This window comes from Xyrauchen texanus, chromosome 35 (assembly GCF_025860055.1).
Source record: "Xyrauchen texanus isolate HMW12.3.18 chromosome 35, RBS_HiC_50CHRs, whole genome shotgun sequence".
Taxonomy (NCBI): domain Eukaryota; kingdom Metazoa; phylum Chordata; class Actinopteri; order Cypriniformes; family Catostomidae; genus Xyrauchen; species Xyrauchen texanus.
In genome coordinates, this window is record NC_068310.1 from 10,869,420 (window position 1) to 10,883,757 (window position 14,338).

General features: G+C 45.2%; 1 protein-coding gene across 1 annotated transcript in view; it reads left to right on the forward strand.

Moving 5' to 3' along the window:
- Positions 1 to 2,701: 2,701 nt before the first annotated feature.
- The window catches only part of LOC127628382 (adenylate cyclase type 6-like), an 88,750-nt gene continuing 77,113 nt past the window's right edge, over positions 2,702 to 14,338 (forward strand). The window contains exons 1-3 of the mRNA XM_052105099.1: positions 2,702 to 2,923; positions 5,439 to 5,642; positions 9,848 to 10,784. Coding sequence (XP_051961059.1) covers positions 9,849 to 10,784 — 936 coding nt within the window. The 5' untranslated portion in view covers positions 2,702 to 2,923; positions 5,439 to 5,642; position 9,848. The remainder of the gene's footprint in view (positions 2,924 to 5,438; positions 5,643 to 9,847; positions 10,785 to 14,338) is intronic.

Here is a 14,338-nt window from a genome sequence, read left to right on the forward strand (position 1 = left end):
TTGCAACACCCAGTGTTCAGAATATTAATTTCAGAAAAATGTTTCTTCTATTTCCAAGAGCTCTCGTGGGCCAAATCAAAGCAGTCGATGGGCCGCAGATGGTCTTCTGGCCATAGTTTGGACACCCCTGCCCTGTATTTGCCAGCTGAGCATTACAAAAATATTCTTGTATTTACTTTACCTTTAGTCTCCCTTCACTACAGAACAGCAAAATGAAAAACCAGCATACAACAGCATGGAGGTGGTAACTGAATAACAATTGTGTTTACTCAGAATAGGGAAAACATTCCCAGCTTTTGTGTTAATGAAAAGCAGACCACAGACACTGCTTATATTTGTGACCTGATGCATGTTTATTTGTTGTAAACAACATTATTCAATGCTTTCATGATGTTGTTTGAATTAAGATATCCTCTCAGAGTTCGTAAGAGGTTGGTTTGCTGTATTCAAATTTAAACGAGTGTGCCTTCATGGATTAGTCTTCAGTATACTTACAATCTGCATTTTTCTTGGCAGGTCACCAAATGTTTACACAATAGCCATCTACTGTATATACTTTCATATTTTACTCTCTATAGAACTTTGCATAGCTACAAAACTTCTGTTTACATACTGTATCCTCCTGTCCAGTTGAAAATTGGAGTACGAACTTGAACAAGAATTCTTTGCCCAACAGTTGTTCAGTTCATTTTCAAGGTCTTAGCAGAGCACCTGATGATTGAGTAAACCTTGAATGGTTTAACTCAAATGTGTATTTATGAGACTGCCATATAAACTCAGCAAAAAAAGAAATGTCCCTTTTTCTGGACACTGTATTTTAAAGATAAATTTGGTAAAAATCCAAATAACTTAACATATCTTTATTGTAAAAGGTTTATACAATGGTTTCCATGCTTGTTCAATGAACCATAAACAATTACTGAACATGCACCTGTGGAATGGACCTTAAGACACTAACAGCTTACAGACAGTAGGCAATTAAGGTCACAGTTATACAAAATTATGACACTAAAGGGACCTTTCTACGGACATCAAAAGGAAGATGCCTAGGGTCCCTGCTCATCTGTGTGAACGTACCTTAGGCATGCTGCATGGAGGCATGAGGACTACAGATGTGGCCAGTGCAAAAAATTGCAATGTCCGTACTGTGATATGGTGCAGACCACGTATAACAACACTTGCACAGGATCAGTACATCCGAATATCACACCTGTGTGACAGGTACAGGATGGCAACAACAACTGCCCGATTTACACCAGGAATGCACGTTCACTCCATCAGTGCTCAGACTGTCCGCAATAGGCTGAGAGAGGCTGGACTGAGGCCTTGTATGCCTGTTGTAAGGCAGGTCATCACCGGCAACAACGTCGCCTATGGGCACACACACCAACTTCACTGGACCAGACAGGACTGGCAAAAAAGTGCTCTTCACTGACGAGTCGTGGTTTTGTCTCACCAGGGGTGATGCTCGGACTCGTATTTATCATCGAAGGAATGAGCGTTACACAAAGGCCTGTACTGTGGAGTGGGATCGATTCAGAAGTGGAGGGTCCATCATGGTCTGGGGCGGTGTGTCACAGCATCATCGGACTGAGCTTGTCGTCATTGCAGACAATCTCAATGCTGTGTGTTACAGGGAAGACATCCTCCTCCCTCATGTAGTACCCTTCCTGTAAGCTCATCCTGACCCTCCAGCATGACAATGCCACCAGCCATACTGCTCGTTCTGTGCATTATTTCCTGCAAGACAGGAATATCAGTGTTCTGCCATGGCCAGCGAAGAGCCTATTGAGCATGTCTGGGCCCTATTGGATCAGAGGGTGAGGCTAGGTCCATTCCCCCCCAGAAATGTCCGGGAACTTGCAAGTGCCTTGGTGGAAGAATGGGGTAACATCTCACAGCAAGAACTGACAAATCTGGTGCAGTCCATGAGGAGGAGATGCACTGCAATGCAGCTGGTGGCCACACACCACCAAATCCCTTCTGCCTGGGGCCCCCAGCGTCTCTAGAAATGCCCCTGCCACCAACAGTTGCATGTAGCTTTATTGAGGAATATTTTTAGTGGTGTGTGGAATGTTACCACATTAGATTGTATGTAAAGCACTATCAATATGTTTGTAGCAGGATTAGAAACAATAGTTAGAGTTTTTGACTTACAAAAATATCTTTAGATTTATGTGATAGGAATGTATTATTTTGACAGAACTCTGATGGTAAACATAAGTAGAATAAAACCTAACAAACTACTTTTTGTAAATTGTGCTTGTGCTATATTTTCAATAAAAGCCACTTGGTTTGATATTTTGTTATCTAATGCAATGACATTTAATATCGTTTGTGTGACTCAAGATAGATAGATAGACAGATAGACAGACAGACGGACAGTCTGACAGACAGAGGGATAGATGGATGGAGACGAACGAACGAACGAATGAACGGACAGACAGATGAAAAAGAATTAAAGAGTGATATATGGGTAGACAGACACACACAGAATCGATAGATAGATAGAATGAATGAAAGAAAGAATGAAAAAGCGATAGATGATGGGTAGGTAGACCGTCTGTTATAATGGCACACGTCCAGATCTTTGGCTCTTTCTGCTTGTGAGATTAGAGGGGAACGACGACAGGTGAGAGCAGTTGGCATTGCAGAGGAGCGCTGATCGTTCGCAGGCCTTTAGGGGGAGTGTTGAGGCGCGTGGAGACTGGCACCGCGGCTGTGTGAAGGGGGAGAGGCTGGGAAAAGAAGGCAGCGCAAGCGAGGGAGAGCTTCACCGTTTGTGGCCCTCTGTCCCCTCGTCCTCCTCAATTCCTGCAAACAACACATCGCCCTAACCGATAACAAGAACACTGCACGAGCGAACGACATCGCGCGCCCGAGACGGCATCGCTTTAGCTTCTGAAAAGGAGAGATATCTATGGTGAGTCAGATCTTTTCTGGGGTTATCAGTCATGTTTTATGCAGGGCTGCTTGCTGATGGACAAACGTTATTTGATGATCACCGTTTGTCCTCGCGCTGCTGCGTTTCCGTTTTATATAGGACATTTGGAAGTGTCGGATGTCAGCAGTGTATATGGGTGTACAGGGCTCGTGTAGCCTCATCTTGGCTGTAATGCAGCATTAGCCCTGAGTTTTGACATGGCGAATAACCAATGGAAAGATGCAACAGCCCTCTCTCCTTTCACACAAGCGATACATTAATTTATGCCAATCAGCTGATATGGCATTGTCAAAGTTATCATTTTCATGTTTAATGCCCCAATGCAAAGCCTTTTCTTACTTTGCAATGCTGATGTTGCTATAGAAAGGTCGAAGAGTCCAGCATAATGCGAAATAAAGAAGAAAACAGCATTCGCCTGGTCTAAATCGATGTTATGCCAAAGGTTTTAAGCATAAGACTTGATGTCTTTAATATGTTTAGGTTGCGCGTGGCACTGAAGTGTTGCTGCTGCCCGTATAAAACCAACCGATGTTGATTACTGATGCATTGGAATGTTTCGCACACTATGCGTGTTCACTATAACATGTACACCATAGATACGGACCGAGTGAACGTGTTTAGGGCCTGTAGTGCACGATAATTTCAGCTTCTTGGGAGAAGGACGGGATAGCACACACTTGGCGGTCGGGTGTGACATGATGTGTTGCACAAGTATCAGCACATTGTTACTGTAACAGCCTTGACACGGTCAGTGCTGTGAATATGGCACACACACACACACACACACACACACACACACACACACACACACACACACACACACACACACACACACACACACACACACACACACACACACAGACAGAGTGTTATGTAACGAAACATCCCCAAACGGCCTATGGGAGAAATGCTGCATAGTTCTTCTAGCAACATCAGGCATCGATGTAGCGCAATTATGCAGCACATATGTTATATACACAGGTTGTTGCAGCATTAAAGCCTAAATATTCGGGGTTTTCTTCTTTCTGTATGGACACTGCACAATTTGACTGAAGATGACGCTCTTTTCCTAAAAATAAAGCGACCGTTTGATTCATAACAATTAATGAAGGGACGGATGGGACACTGAGATCTCTATATTTATGTAACATCAGCGCGCGGCTGTTGAAATGTCGCACAAATGTCAAATGAGGAATACAGCACGAGGCAAACGCGTGTGCCCCCCTTTATCAGTGATATAGCCTCTAATAAGGCTGTAAGGCAGGTTACTCTGTCATTAGTGCGTTCTGTCGTCACTGTGCTTTTAAAATGCACAGCGCGCGAACGAATGCTTGCCAGTAAAGGGCTCGAGAATAGCCTATATATTGTGAGGAATTGCTGTTTTTCCATCAACCCCTTTCGACATCACGCTTAAGTCCAAATCTGTGAGATAAATCGATTGTATACCACGCGCTGTATGTTTATTCGTATGGCCCATGGAGAATATGGGAATATTGTTCATTGACGCGCACGCGGGTTTAAGGCCTGGCGGGAACGAGTGATTGACAGCCGGTGGATGCGTTTAACACGACCACTTCTTACCTCAGTCATTGTCTGATGTTGCGTCTTTACCGTTACCAAATTAAAGGAATCATCATTTAAATGAAGTGACGAGATCCATGAAAAATGTAGCCTATATATATGACTCGTCCTCTAAATATGATAATAGCCTACTGTTGGCCACAATACCTTAAAATAGAGAGAAATAAAACTAAATTAATATCACGTGTGATTTTGGAATAATCAGGGAATGGGGCCTATTGCTTAGACATCAGTTACTAATGTTAGTGTAAAAAATTAAATATTAAAGACGTGAGCATTTCCATATACAGAGGGTAAGTAAAGCTTTATATTGCCAAAGCAATAAGAAAATAAATAGTACATATAAACAATACAGAACAAAATAATTTAAAGTAAATAAATAAACAATGTTGGTGAAATTACAGCAACTATTCTGCATTTGTCTCACTTTTTATTTCTGGAGACATCTTCATTGATTCAGAATTGTCATGACTGCTCTCTGCTGTCTCATTTTATAGCAGCGGTGCACCCGACAACCTTTTTCTAACCTTGTGGCCCACAGCCATAATAGAATGACATTTGAAGCTCAGAACATCTTAAAATGGCAAGAATGACATAGTTAGAAGTAAAACTTATCTTAATCTTAATGTTTCTGAAGCTTTCTGAACTTGTTTGCTTAGGGATGATGTTATTAATTGTTACTGTTAAGGAAGTAAAGCATATATTGATTTAACAATTACGAATATTAGTTGATTAGAATGTCTGAGAATGCATTTTGTTTCAGTGCCTAAGATAAGTTTTTAATTATTCAGGAGACCCTAATTATGGTCATTTTTTACATGTTGTACCATGTTTTCAGAGACAATGATATTATTTGACTTCTGTTAAGGGCTTTTATCTCACAATGTTTCTATTGTTTGCTCATTTTTGACAGATCCAGATGTCATGAAGAGATAATATCAATAACAGATCTTCAGATTCATCCAGCCAGTCTACAGTAACTAAACGAAAGTGGATTCCCTGATACCCTTCATTTGCTTGTCTGAACTTCATATTTTTGCTTTCACTCATCCACTGCTATAAATGAGTGTCTCCGAAAGCGAGATCAGGGCTGGGGCACAAACCAGAACCCACACAGGTAACATCCAACAAATATCTGCAACATACATGGGCTTCACAAATACTTACCACAATTGAATGGTGCAGGGTCATAATGCACTGTCATACACTGACACATTACGTGCTTGCTTTGCGAAAACACATATTTGTTATGAATGCAGACAGCGAAGGCAGACGAGGAGAGCGGATCTAAGTGCAGCTTTACTTTTATTTAACAAAATCAAAACAATTGAAAAACCCTCAATGGGGAAATAAACATATCACTGAAAACACAGGCAGGGAACTCACACCAGGCTAACAACATTCAACGATAGACAAGGACAGAACCAAAACCCAAGGTATAAATACATGAACGTGGGACTAAGGGGCCAATGAACAAACAGAACACCAACAAGATAATGAGGGAATGAACAGAAACCAATGGCAAACTAATGAGGACAGGTGAAAACAATGACAGAGAACACGAACGCTAACAGGGAGACTGTGGAGCTACACAAGGGACAAAAGTGAAAACTAAGGAATACAAAAGTGACAAAAATGGTAAACAAAGGGGCAACGTTGAAACAAGACAAGGTATATGTAACAGAGCCCCCCCTCAAGGATCGGATTCCAGACGATCCGAAAAAAAGAAACAAATAAAAAAAACATCAGGAGCAGACGGGCAGACCAGGGGGGGCACGGGAGCAGGCAGGAAGTCCAAGGGGGCATAGAGGGCAGGCAGGAAGTTCAGGTGGGCACAGAGGGCAGGCAGGAGGTCCAAGGGGGCACAAAGGGCAGGCAGGAAGTCCAGGGGGGCACAAAGGGCAGGCAGGAAGTCCAGGGGGGCACAGAGGGCAGGCAGGAAGTCCTGGGGGGCACAGAGGGCAAGGACAGGTTCAGGTGGTCTGGGAGCTGGCCACAGGGCAAGGGTAGGTTCAGGAGGCCTGGGAGCTGGCCACAGGGCAGGGACCGGTTCAGGAGGCCTGGGAGCTGGCCACAGGGCAAGGACCGGTTCAGGAGGCCTGGGGGCTGGCCACAGGGCAAGGACAGGTTCAGGTGGTCTGGGAGCTGGCCACAGGGCAAGGATAGGTTCAGGAGGTCTGGGAGATGGCCACAGGGCAAGGATAGGTTCAGGAGGTCTGGGAGCTGGCCACAGGGCAAGGATAGGTTCAGGAGGCCTGGGAGCTGGCCACAGGGCAAGGATAGGTTCAGGAGGCCTGGGAGCTGGCCACAGGGCAAGGACAGGTTTGGGGGACCTGGGAGGAGGCCACTGGACAGGGACTGGGTCAGGGGGCCTGGGAAGAGGCCGCAGGACCGGGTCAGGAGGCCTGGGAGGAGGCCACAGGTCAGGAACAGGGTCAGGGGCCCTGGGAGGAGGCCACAGGACAGGGGCCGGGTCAGGAGGCCTGGGAGGATGCCACAAGATAGGGGCCGGGTCAGGAGGCCTGGGAGGAGGCCACAGGTCAGGAACAGGGTCAGGGGCCCTGGGAGGAGGCCCTAGAGGCGGAGGCCTGGAAGGCTCTGGAGGCGGAGCCGTAGGAGGCTCGGGAAGCGGAGCCCAGGAAGGCTCAAGAGACTTGAGGGGCGGAGCCCTGGGAGGCTCGAGAGACTTGAGGAGTGGAGTCCTAGAGAGCCCGGGAGGCGGAGCCATAGGAGGCTCGAGAGGTGGAGCCCTAGAAAGCTCTGGAGTCTCTGGGAGCAGAGCCGTAGGAGGCTCGGGAGATGGAGCCGTAGGAGGCTCAGGAGGCGGAGCCGTAGGATGCTCGAGAGGTGGAGCCCTAGAAAGCTCTGGAGTCTCTGGGAGCAGAGCCGTAGGAGGCTCGGGAGATGGAGCCGTAGGAGGCTCTGGAGGCGGAGCCATAGGAGGCTCTGGGAGCCGAGCCGTAGGAGGCTCGGGAGGCGGAGCCGTAGGAGGCTCGAGAGGCGGAGCCCCAGAAAGCTCAGAAGTCTCTGGGAGCAGAGCCGTAGGAGGCTCGGGAGGCGGAGCCATAGGAGGCTCAGGAGGTGGAGCCGTAGGAGGCTTGAGAGGTGGAGCCCTAGAAAGCTCTGGAGTCTCTGGGAGCAGAGCCGTAGGAGGCTCAGGAGGTGGAGCCGTAGGAAGCTTGAGAGGTGGAGCCCTAGAAAGCTCTGGAGTCTCTGGGAGCAGAGCCGTAGGAGGCTCTGGAGGTGGAGACGTAGGAGGCTCGGGAGGCGGAGCCGTAGGAGGCTCGGGGAGAAGGGCGTAGAAGGCTTGAGAGGCATGAGGGGTGGAGCCCTGTAAGGCTCGAGGGGCTTGAGAGGTGGATCTCTGGGAAGCTCGGAGGGCGGAGCTCTGGAAAGCTCAGGAAGCTCGGAAGGCGGAGCTCTGGAAAGCTCGGAAGGCGGAGCTCTGGAAAGCTCGGAGGGCGGAGCTCTGGAAAGCTCGGAGGGCGGAGCTCTGGAAAGCTCAGGAAGCTCGGAAGGCAGGGTTCTAGGAAGCTCGGAGGGCAGAGCTCTGGAAAGCTCAGGAAGCTCGGAAGACAGGGTTCTAGGAAGCTCGGAGGGCGGAGCTCTGGAAAGCTCGGGAGGAGGAGCCCTGGAAGACTCGGGAGGAGGAGCCCTGGAAGACTCGGGAGGAGGAGCCCTGGAAGACTTGAGGGACTTGAGAAGCAGACGCCGTAGGAGGATGAGCTGCGGACACGGGGCCGCGGCGGAGCCCAAGAAGGCTCTGGAGTCTCTGGGGACAGAGCCGTAGGAGGCTCGGGAGGTGGAGCTCTGGGAAGCTCGAGAGGCGGAGCTCTGGGAGGCTCGGGAGGCTCAAGAGAAGGAGCCCCGGGAAACTCTGGAAGAGGAGTCCTAGAAGGATGAGCCGCGGACGGCGGGGCCGCGGCGGAGCCCAGGAAGGCTCTGGATCGGTCGAGGCTACAGGCGCTGGCTCTGGGACGGTAGAGGCCGCAGGCGCTGGCTCTGGGACGGTAGAGGCCGCAGGCGCTGGCTCGCTGACGGTAGAGGCCGCAGGCGCTGGCTCACTGACGGTAGAGGCCGCAGGCGCTGGCTCGCTCACAGTGACATGCGTAGGCGCTGGCTCGCTCACAGTGACATGCGTGGGCGCTGGCTCGCTCACAGTGACATGCGTGGATGCTGGCTCGCTCACAGTGACATGCGTGGGCGCTGGCTCGCTCACAGTGACATGCGTGGGCGCTGGCTCGCTCACAGTGACATGCGTGGGCGCTGGCTCGCTCACAGTGACATGCGTGGGCGCTGGCTCGCTCACAGTGACATGCATAGGCGCAGGCTCGCTCACAGTGACATGCGTGGGTGCTGGCTCGCTCACCGTGACAGGCGTGGACGCAGGCTCGCGTATAATGATAATGAGGAAATAAACAGAAACCAATGGTGAACTAATGAGGACAGGTGAAAACAATGACAGAGAACACGAACGCTAACAGGGAGACTGTGGAGCTACACAAGGGACAAAAGTGAAAACTAAGGAATACAAAAGTGAAAAAAATGGTAAACAAAGGGGCAACAGTGAAACAAGACAAGGTATATGTAACAATATTAGTACATTAAAACACAAACACTTTTAGCCACATTGTCTGATGGCTATGCTTTTGAAATGGTGAGTTGTGGACTGTAACTACTGTAACCCAGATTTTTCCTTTTTATTTAAAGAAAAGAAGCGACAATTCAAAATACATTTTCATGGTAATCAATAATTCTTATATAATAATTTGTTAGCAAAAGTCCCTTTTAGCTGATCTTGAAACCTTTACCTTTCTGTGTGTTCCTGTCCAGTGGCATACCCAACCTTTCTGCAAATTATGGAAAACATCTCGTCTTTTTCTCTTTGCTTTCCTTTTTACGACATGGGCCGAGTCTATCCTGTGTATTAGCAGAGTAAAAATCACAGAAAAAGCAGTCCTAAAAACTGGAATATGTGTTCATTCTCTATAGCGCACTCACTCCAATGTTTACCTCTCACGTCGTCGCCAACACATGAATCTGTTACATACATTTTTCTGATTTCTCCGCATCACAGTGGAAAAAGGAAATGAAACCACGCCAACTGGCCCGGATCGGCACAGATTTTTAAATAAACAAACAATGAGTTGAAATAATTGTCTTTGTACAACATTATGCTACAAGTACAGTATATGTTTGTTGCACAATATATCCAGAATATTTTTATAACGCTCTCAGAAGATCTATTGTTTCTCCTTGTTTAGGTATTATAGACTGTTCCATCTCGTCTTTGACGTAGGTTTTTCTTATTTCTCTCCTCAGAATGTCCTGGATTAACGGCTTCCTAGTGGCCAGAGTGGATGATCGCAAGGCCGCTTGGGGCGAGCGCAATGGCAAGAAGTCCAAGCGCAAGGTTGGCTCCTCTCTCTGCAACCCACGCTACATGAGCTGCCTGCGGGACGTGGAAGCCATGGAGCCCCCTCCCCAGCCGCCGCAAGCCCATGCCACCTGGTCTGGAGGAGGAGGGGGAGTTGGAGGTACCAGCGGGAGCAACTTCAGAGTGCGATGTGGATGGCAGGAAGACCATTACGGTAAAGTGGGGGGTGGGGGGGAAGGAGTGGGGCTTAAATCTGTGGACCTGGGTTTTGAGGATGGAGAGGTGAAGGGAAGGAAAAGGGGCGGTGCGGGGTGCGAAGGCTCCAGTGAGGACACGGTCAGCGGTGTGGGGTCAGTAACAGCGGCTGACTGCTGGCAACGGGTGGTGCGCGTGTTCCAGTCCAAGAAGTTTCAGTCTCGCAAACTGGAGTGTCTCTACCAGCGCTACTTCTTCAGGCTCAACCAGAGCTCCCTCACAATGCTGATGGGTGTGTTGGTGATTGTTTGTGGGGTCATGTTGACCTTCCACTGCATCCACGGGCCACCCAACGTGGTCTACGCCTCTGTGCTCTCTGTGGCGATGACCCTCTTCTTGGCACTAATGGTGGTGTGCAACCGAAACGGGTTTCACCAGGACTACATGTGGATGGTCAGCTACCTTGTGATTGGAGTGCTTATTGTGGTGCAGGTGTTTGGGGTGCTGATGGTGGCCCCTCGCAGCGCCTCGGAAGGCATCTGGTGGTCCGTATTCTTCATTTACATCATCTACACGTTGCTACCGGTGCGGATGAGGGCGGCAGTGCTCAGTGGAGGAGTGCTCTCCTCCATACACCTCCTCACCACGTGGAGGATTAATCAGGATGATGAGTTCCTCTGGAAACAGGTAGATCACATCACTATAGTCCTCCAATTTAATCCCAACTCTTGCATCGAAATTGCGTTTCCCTACAGGGCAAAGGTTTTTAACCTTAGAGGATGTTGTGTATTGGCTTTTTAAGTATTCTTCCCAACTCACGAGAGGAAAATGTTTCTGTAGAACATTGGAAATCACACACATCACCTCTATGTAACTGTTAATTATACAATATGTTGTGTTCTAAATATGCCAAGGCTGTTAAGCAGCAATAACATGACAATCACAAAGTTACAATACACTTGCATCATTTGAGCAAAGAATATTTGTTTTAGTAATTTACAGGCATCTAAATGATATTTGACTGTTTCCACCTGTCCATAATTACTTTTCTGTTCTCATATCTCTATTTACTACTTTTACCAAGGAAGCACTTAAGGATGAAGACATGTTATGTATTACAATATCTATTATGCAAACACTCAAAATTAAATTTCACCATGATAACAGACAGCCGATCATATATTTACTTCCACCCACAGTGTTGACATCTGTGAGTTTGTTTGCTGTTTTGCATTGGATAACTGCTAGAATCTTTACTGGTAAACAGGCACCTCTAGCATTGATAGTTAGGTAACACTTAACATTTTTACACTTAAGTTGTATACAGTATGTTGACTTAAGTTCGACTAGGTCGACTAGTTTATCTAGATACTTATTATAATTTTTCTTTCGTTTTTAATGGTGGTGCTTTAATGAGCCTGCTGTGCTTTTGCTGTTTGTCAGTTTGCATGGTAAAATCGTCTTGGCAAAGTCAAGTCTTTAATTCATCCCTTTTAAAGCACCGCCACTGCAATACGTATTCACCATCAGTTGCATCATGTCTTGCACTGTTATTTTTTTGTTGTTGAGCATTAAGAATAGTCTTAAAAAAACATCAAGTAGCGATTTTAGTAATGACTAATTTCACTAACATTTAAACATAAATTTTGGAGGTCACTAGTCGACTATTCTAAAAAGAAAGAAAAGTATTATTGATATTAGTTTTTTCAGAATCTAGAGACCAAACTGGCTGATGACTGATATAATGACAATGGAATTTCTTTTGTTTTTTTGCTACATTTTGTTTTGTTTTACACAATATTTGCTCTAAAAGTGCATTTATCAATTGACAAGACTTTTAATAGATTTTGGAACTGACACAAGGATAAACACTTCTGGTAAACATGTACTGTATATAATCTTACAAATTTTTGCCAATTGATTTATCTCACCAAAACCTTTTACAAGTCTGATGCAGAATTGTTTTACTATCTCTTTTTTTATTGTTATAATGGTTGTAGCTTAACTAGTAGAATATGGTGTCAGCAACTCTAAGGTCATGGGTTCGATTCCCAGGGAACACACATACTGATAAATTACTTGAATATATGTTGAATGTGCAATAAGCTGCTTAAAGCCTTCCAAATTGGGAAGTGTAGAAAAACAAATGACTGAATGATTGTGAGATGCATTGATTTATTTTAAAATCTTGTTTTTGTTAATAACTTGCACTTGGTTTGAACAGGTTATTAGTCTTATAATCACACTAAGCCAACTGAAATGCTCTTATTCTAGTGTGATGGATACTAATTTTAGCATGTATCTCCTGTCAACTTGTTCGGATAGCATGAAACCGCTGTGCCAGGCTTTGGCATTGTTATCTATGGTTGCAGTGTGTTGTTGTGAGTCAAGCCAAGGACCTCGGGGGTAGGATGAAGGTCAGGCAGTGTGCTTGAATGAACCACCCCGACAGTAGAGATCCTTTTCTCCTCTCATGCTCCTCCCAGAAAATATCAACATCATGTTAAGCACTGTCACCCAGGCCTCTGTGCTGCTACATAAGGGACACTTTGTATTTTTATCTGGCATGTGTGTGTTTGTGTGTGAGGGAGGATTTTTTGAGAGGCAGGGGGATGTTGTGTGAGGGGAGGGAGGGCGGGGTCTTGACCTGCAGGTCACTGTATGACCATAGCTTCTTGTGAAACTATTTAGTTCCACTGTACAAAGTAGAGAGAGAGAGAGAGAGAGAGAGAGAGAGAGAGAGAGAGAGAGAGAGAGAGAGAGAGAGAGAGAGAGAGAGAGAGAGAGAGAGAGAGAGAGAGAGAGAGAGAGAGAGAGAGAGAGAGAGAGAGAGAGAGAGGATGTTCAATTAAAACAGGATGTTATTTCATAGTAAACAATGAGGAGACAAAGAACGCCTGGCCCAATGAATGCAGGAAGAAATACATTTCCATCCTTTAATTAAAGATTCAGTCTGTCTTTATTTACTCACACTCATGTTGCTCCAAACCCAAATTACTTAATTTCGGACATGGAACACAAAAGGAGATATATCAATAAATATCTCAAGTCAATATCAATAAATATTGTTTGTTTTTTCAATACAGAATAGAGATTCACTTTCTAGCTTCAAAAAGGATACAAGCGTTTCATAAAAGTAGTCTATGCAACTCATGCGTCATCTTCCAAGTCTTCTGAAAGCGTACAAAAACAAAAGTTCTCAACATAATAGTGATTCAAATGACTCTTGCGCTATATTCCAAGTCTTTTAATAGAGAAGTTTAAGTCATTATTCTCTGAATATCTTCCACTGCCCTTAAAGATGGCGCTTTTAGATGCATTGCATTTCATGTAAATGACATCAAATGTAATCGGTTATTTTGTGTCTTGTGACCAAATGTCATTGAAACATAGTTTAAAGGCAACACATCTCCTTTAACAACTTAAATTCTAGTATGTTTGCTGGCGTGTGGCTTCAGAAGACTTTGAATGTAGTGCACGTCATATGGACTACATTTATTATTGGAGTAAATGATGACAGAATTGTTATTTTTGAGTAAACTATTTCTTTTAAAGAGTAGAGTACAATGTCTCTGTGCTGTGGTTACTTGTCATAGTGAAGCACTATGTAAATCTATCTGGTTTATTTGTGTAAGTCCTCAATGTTTGCAGGACATCTCTGTCTTTTATCAAAAGCCTATAGCATTTTATTAAGTCAACACATTAAAATGGCTCACCTTTCTTCTCACAGCGATAAACTATGACTGTCTGGCCAAGTTGGCTTTCGGATATCATATCAATATCCAAACATTAGGTACCTGCGAGGGTTGCAAGGGTATGAGATTTTCACGGTATGATAACCGTCTCAGAAAATATCACAGTTTCACTGTATACAGTATTACACAATTACTATTATTAACAGAATAACAGAAGTGTTTATTTATTTATTTATTTTTGAGCAAACAATTTATTATAATTGAAACCTGAAACCATTTATTTTATTGAAGTATGTGTTACACTTTTAAGAATGATGCAGCGTCCACTCTTGGTACATGTGTAAAAAAGCTAACAGAAATATAATAAACAGAATTATAAACATGATAAAAAATATCATGTAACTATAACATGTCATATAACTAAAGCATGTTAGTTTACATGTTAGCATAGCATGTTAAATGAATGAAAAATAACATCAGCTGTGTCAGCTTTTGAAGTAATGTCCTATGATTATTAACAGTTAACATATACTGTTGGTGCACGAC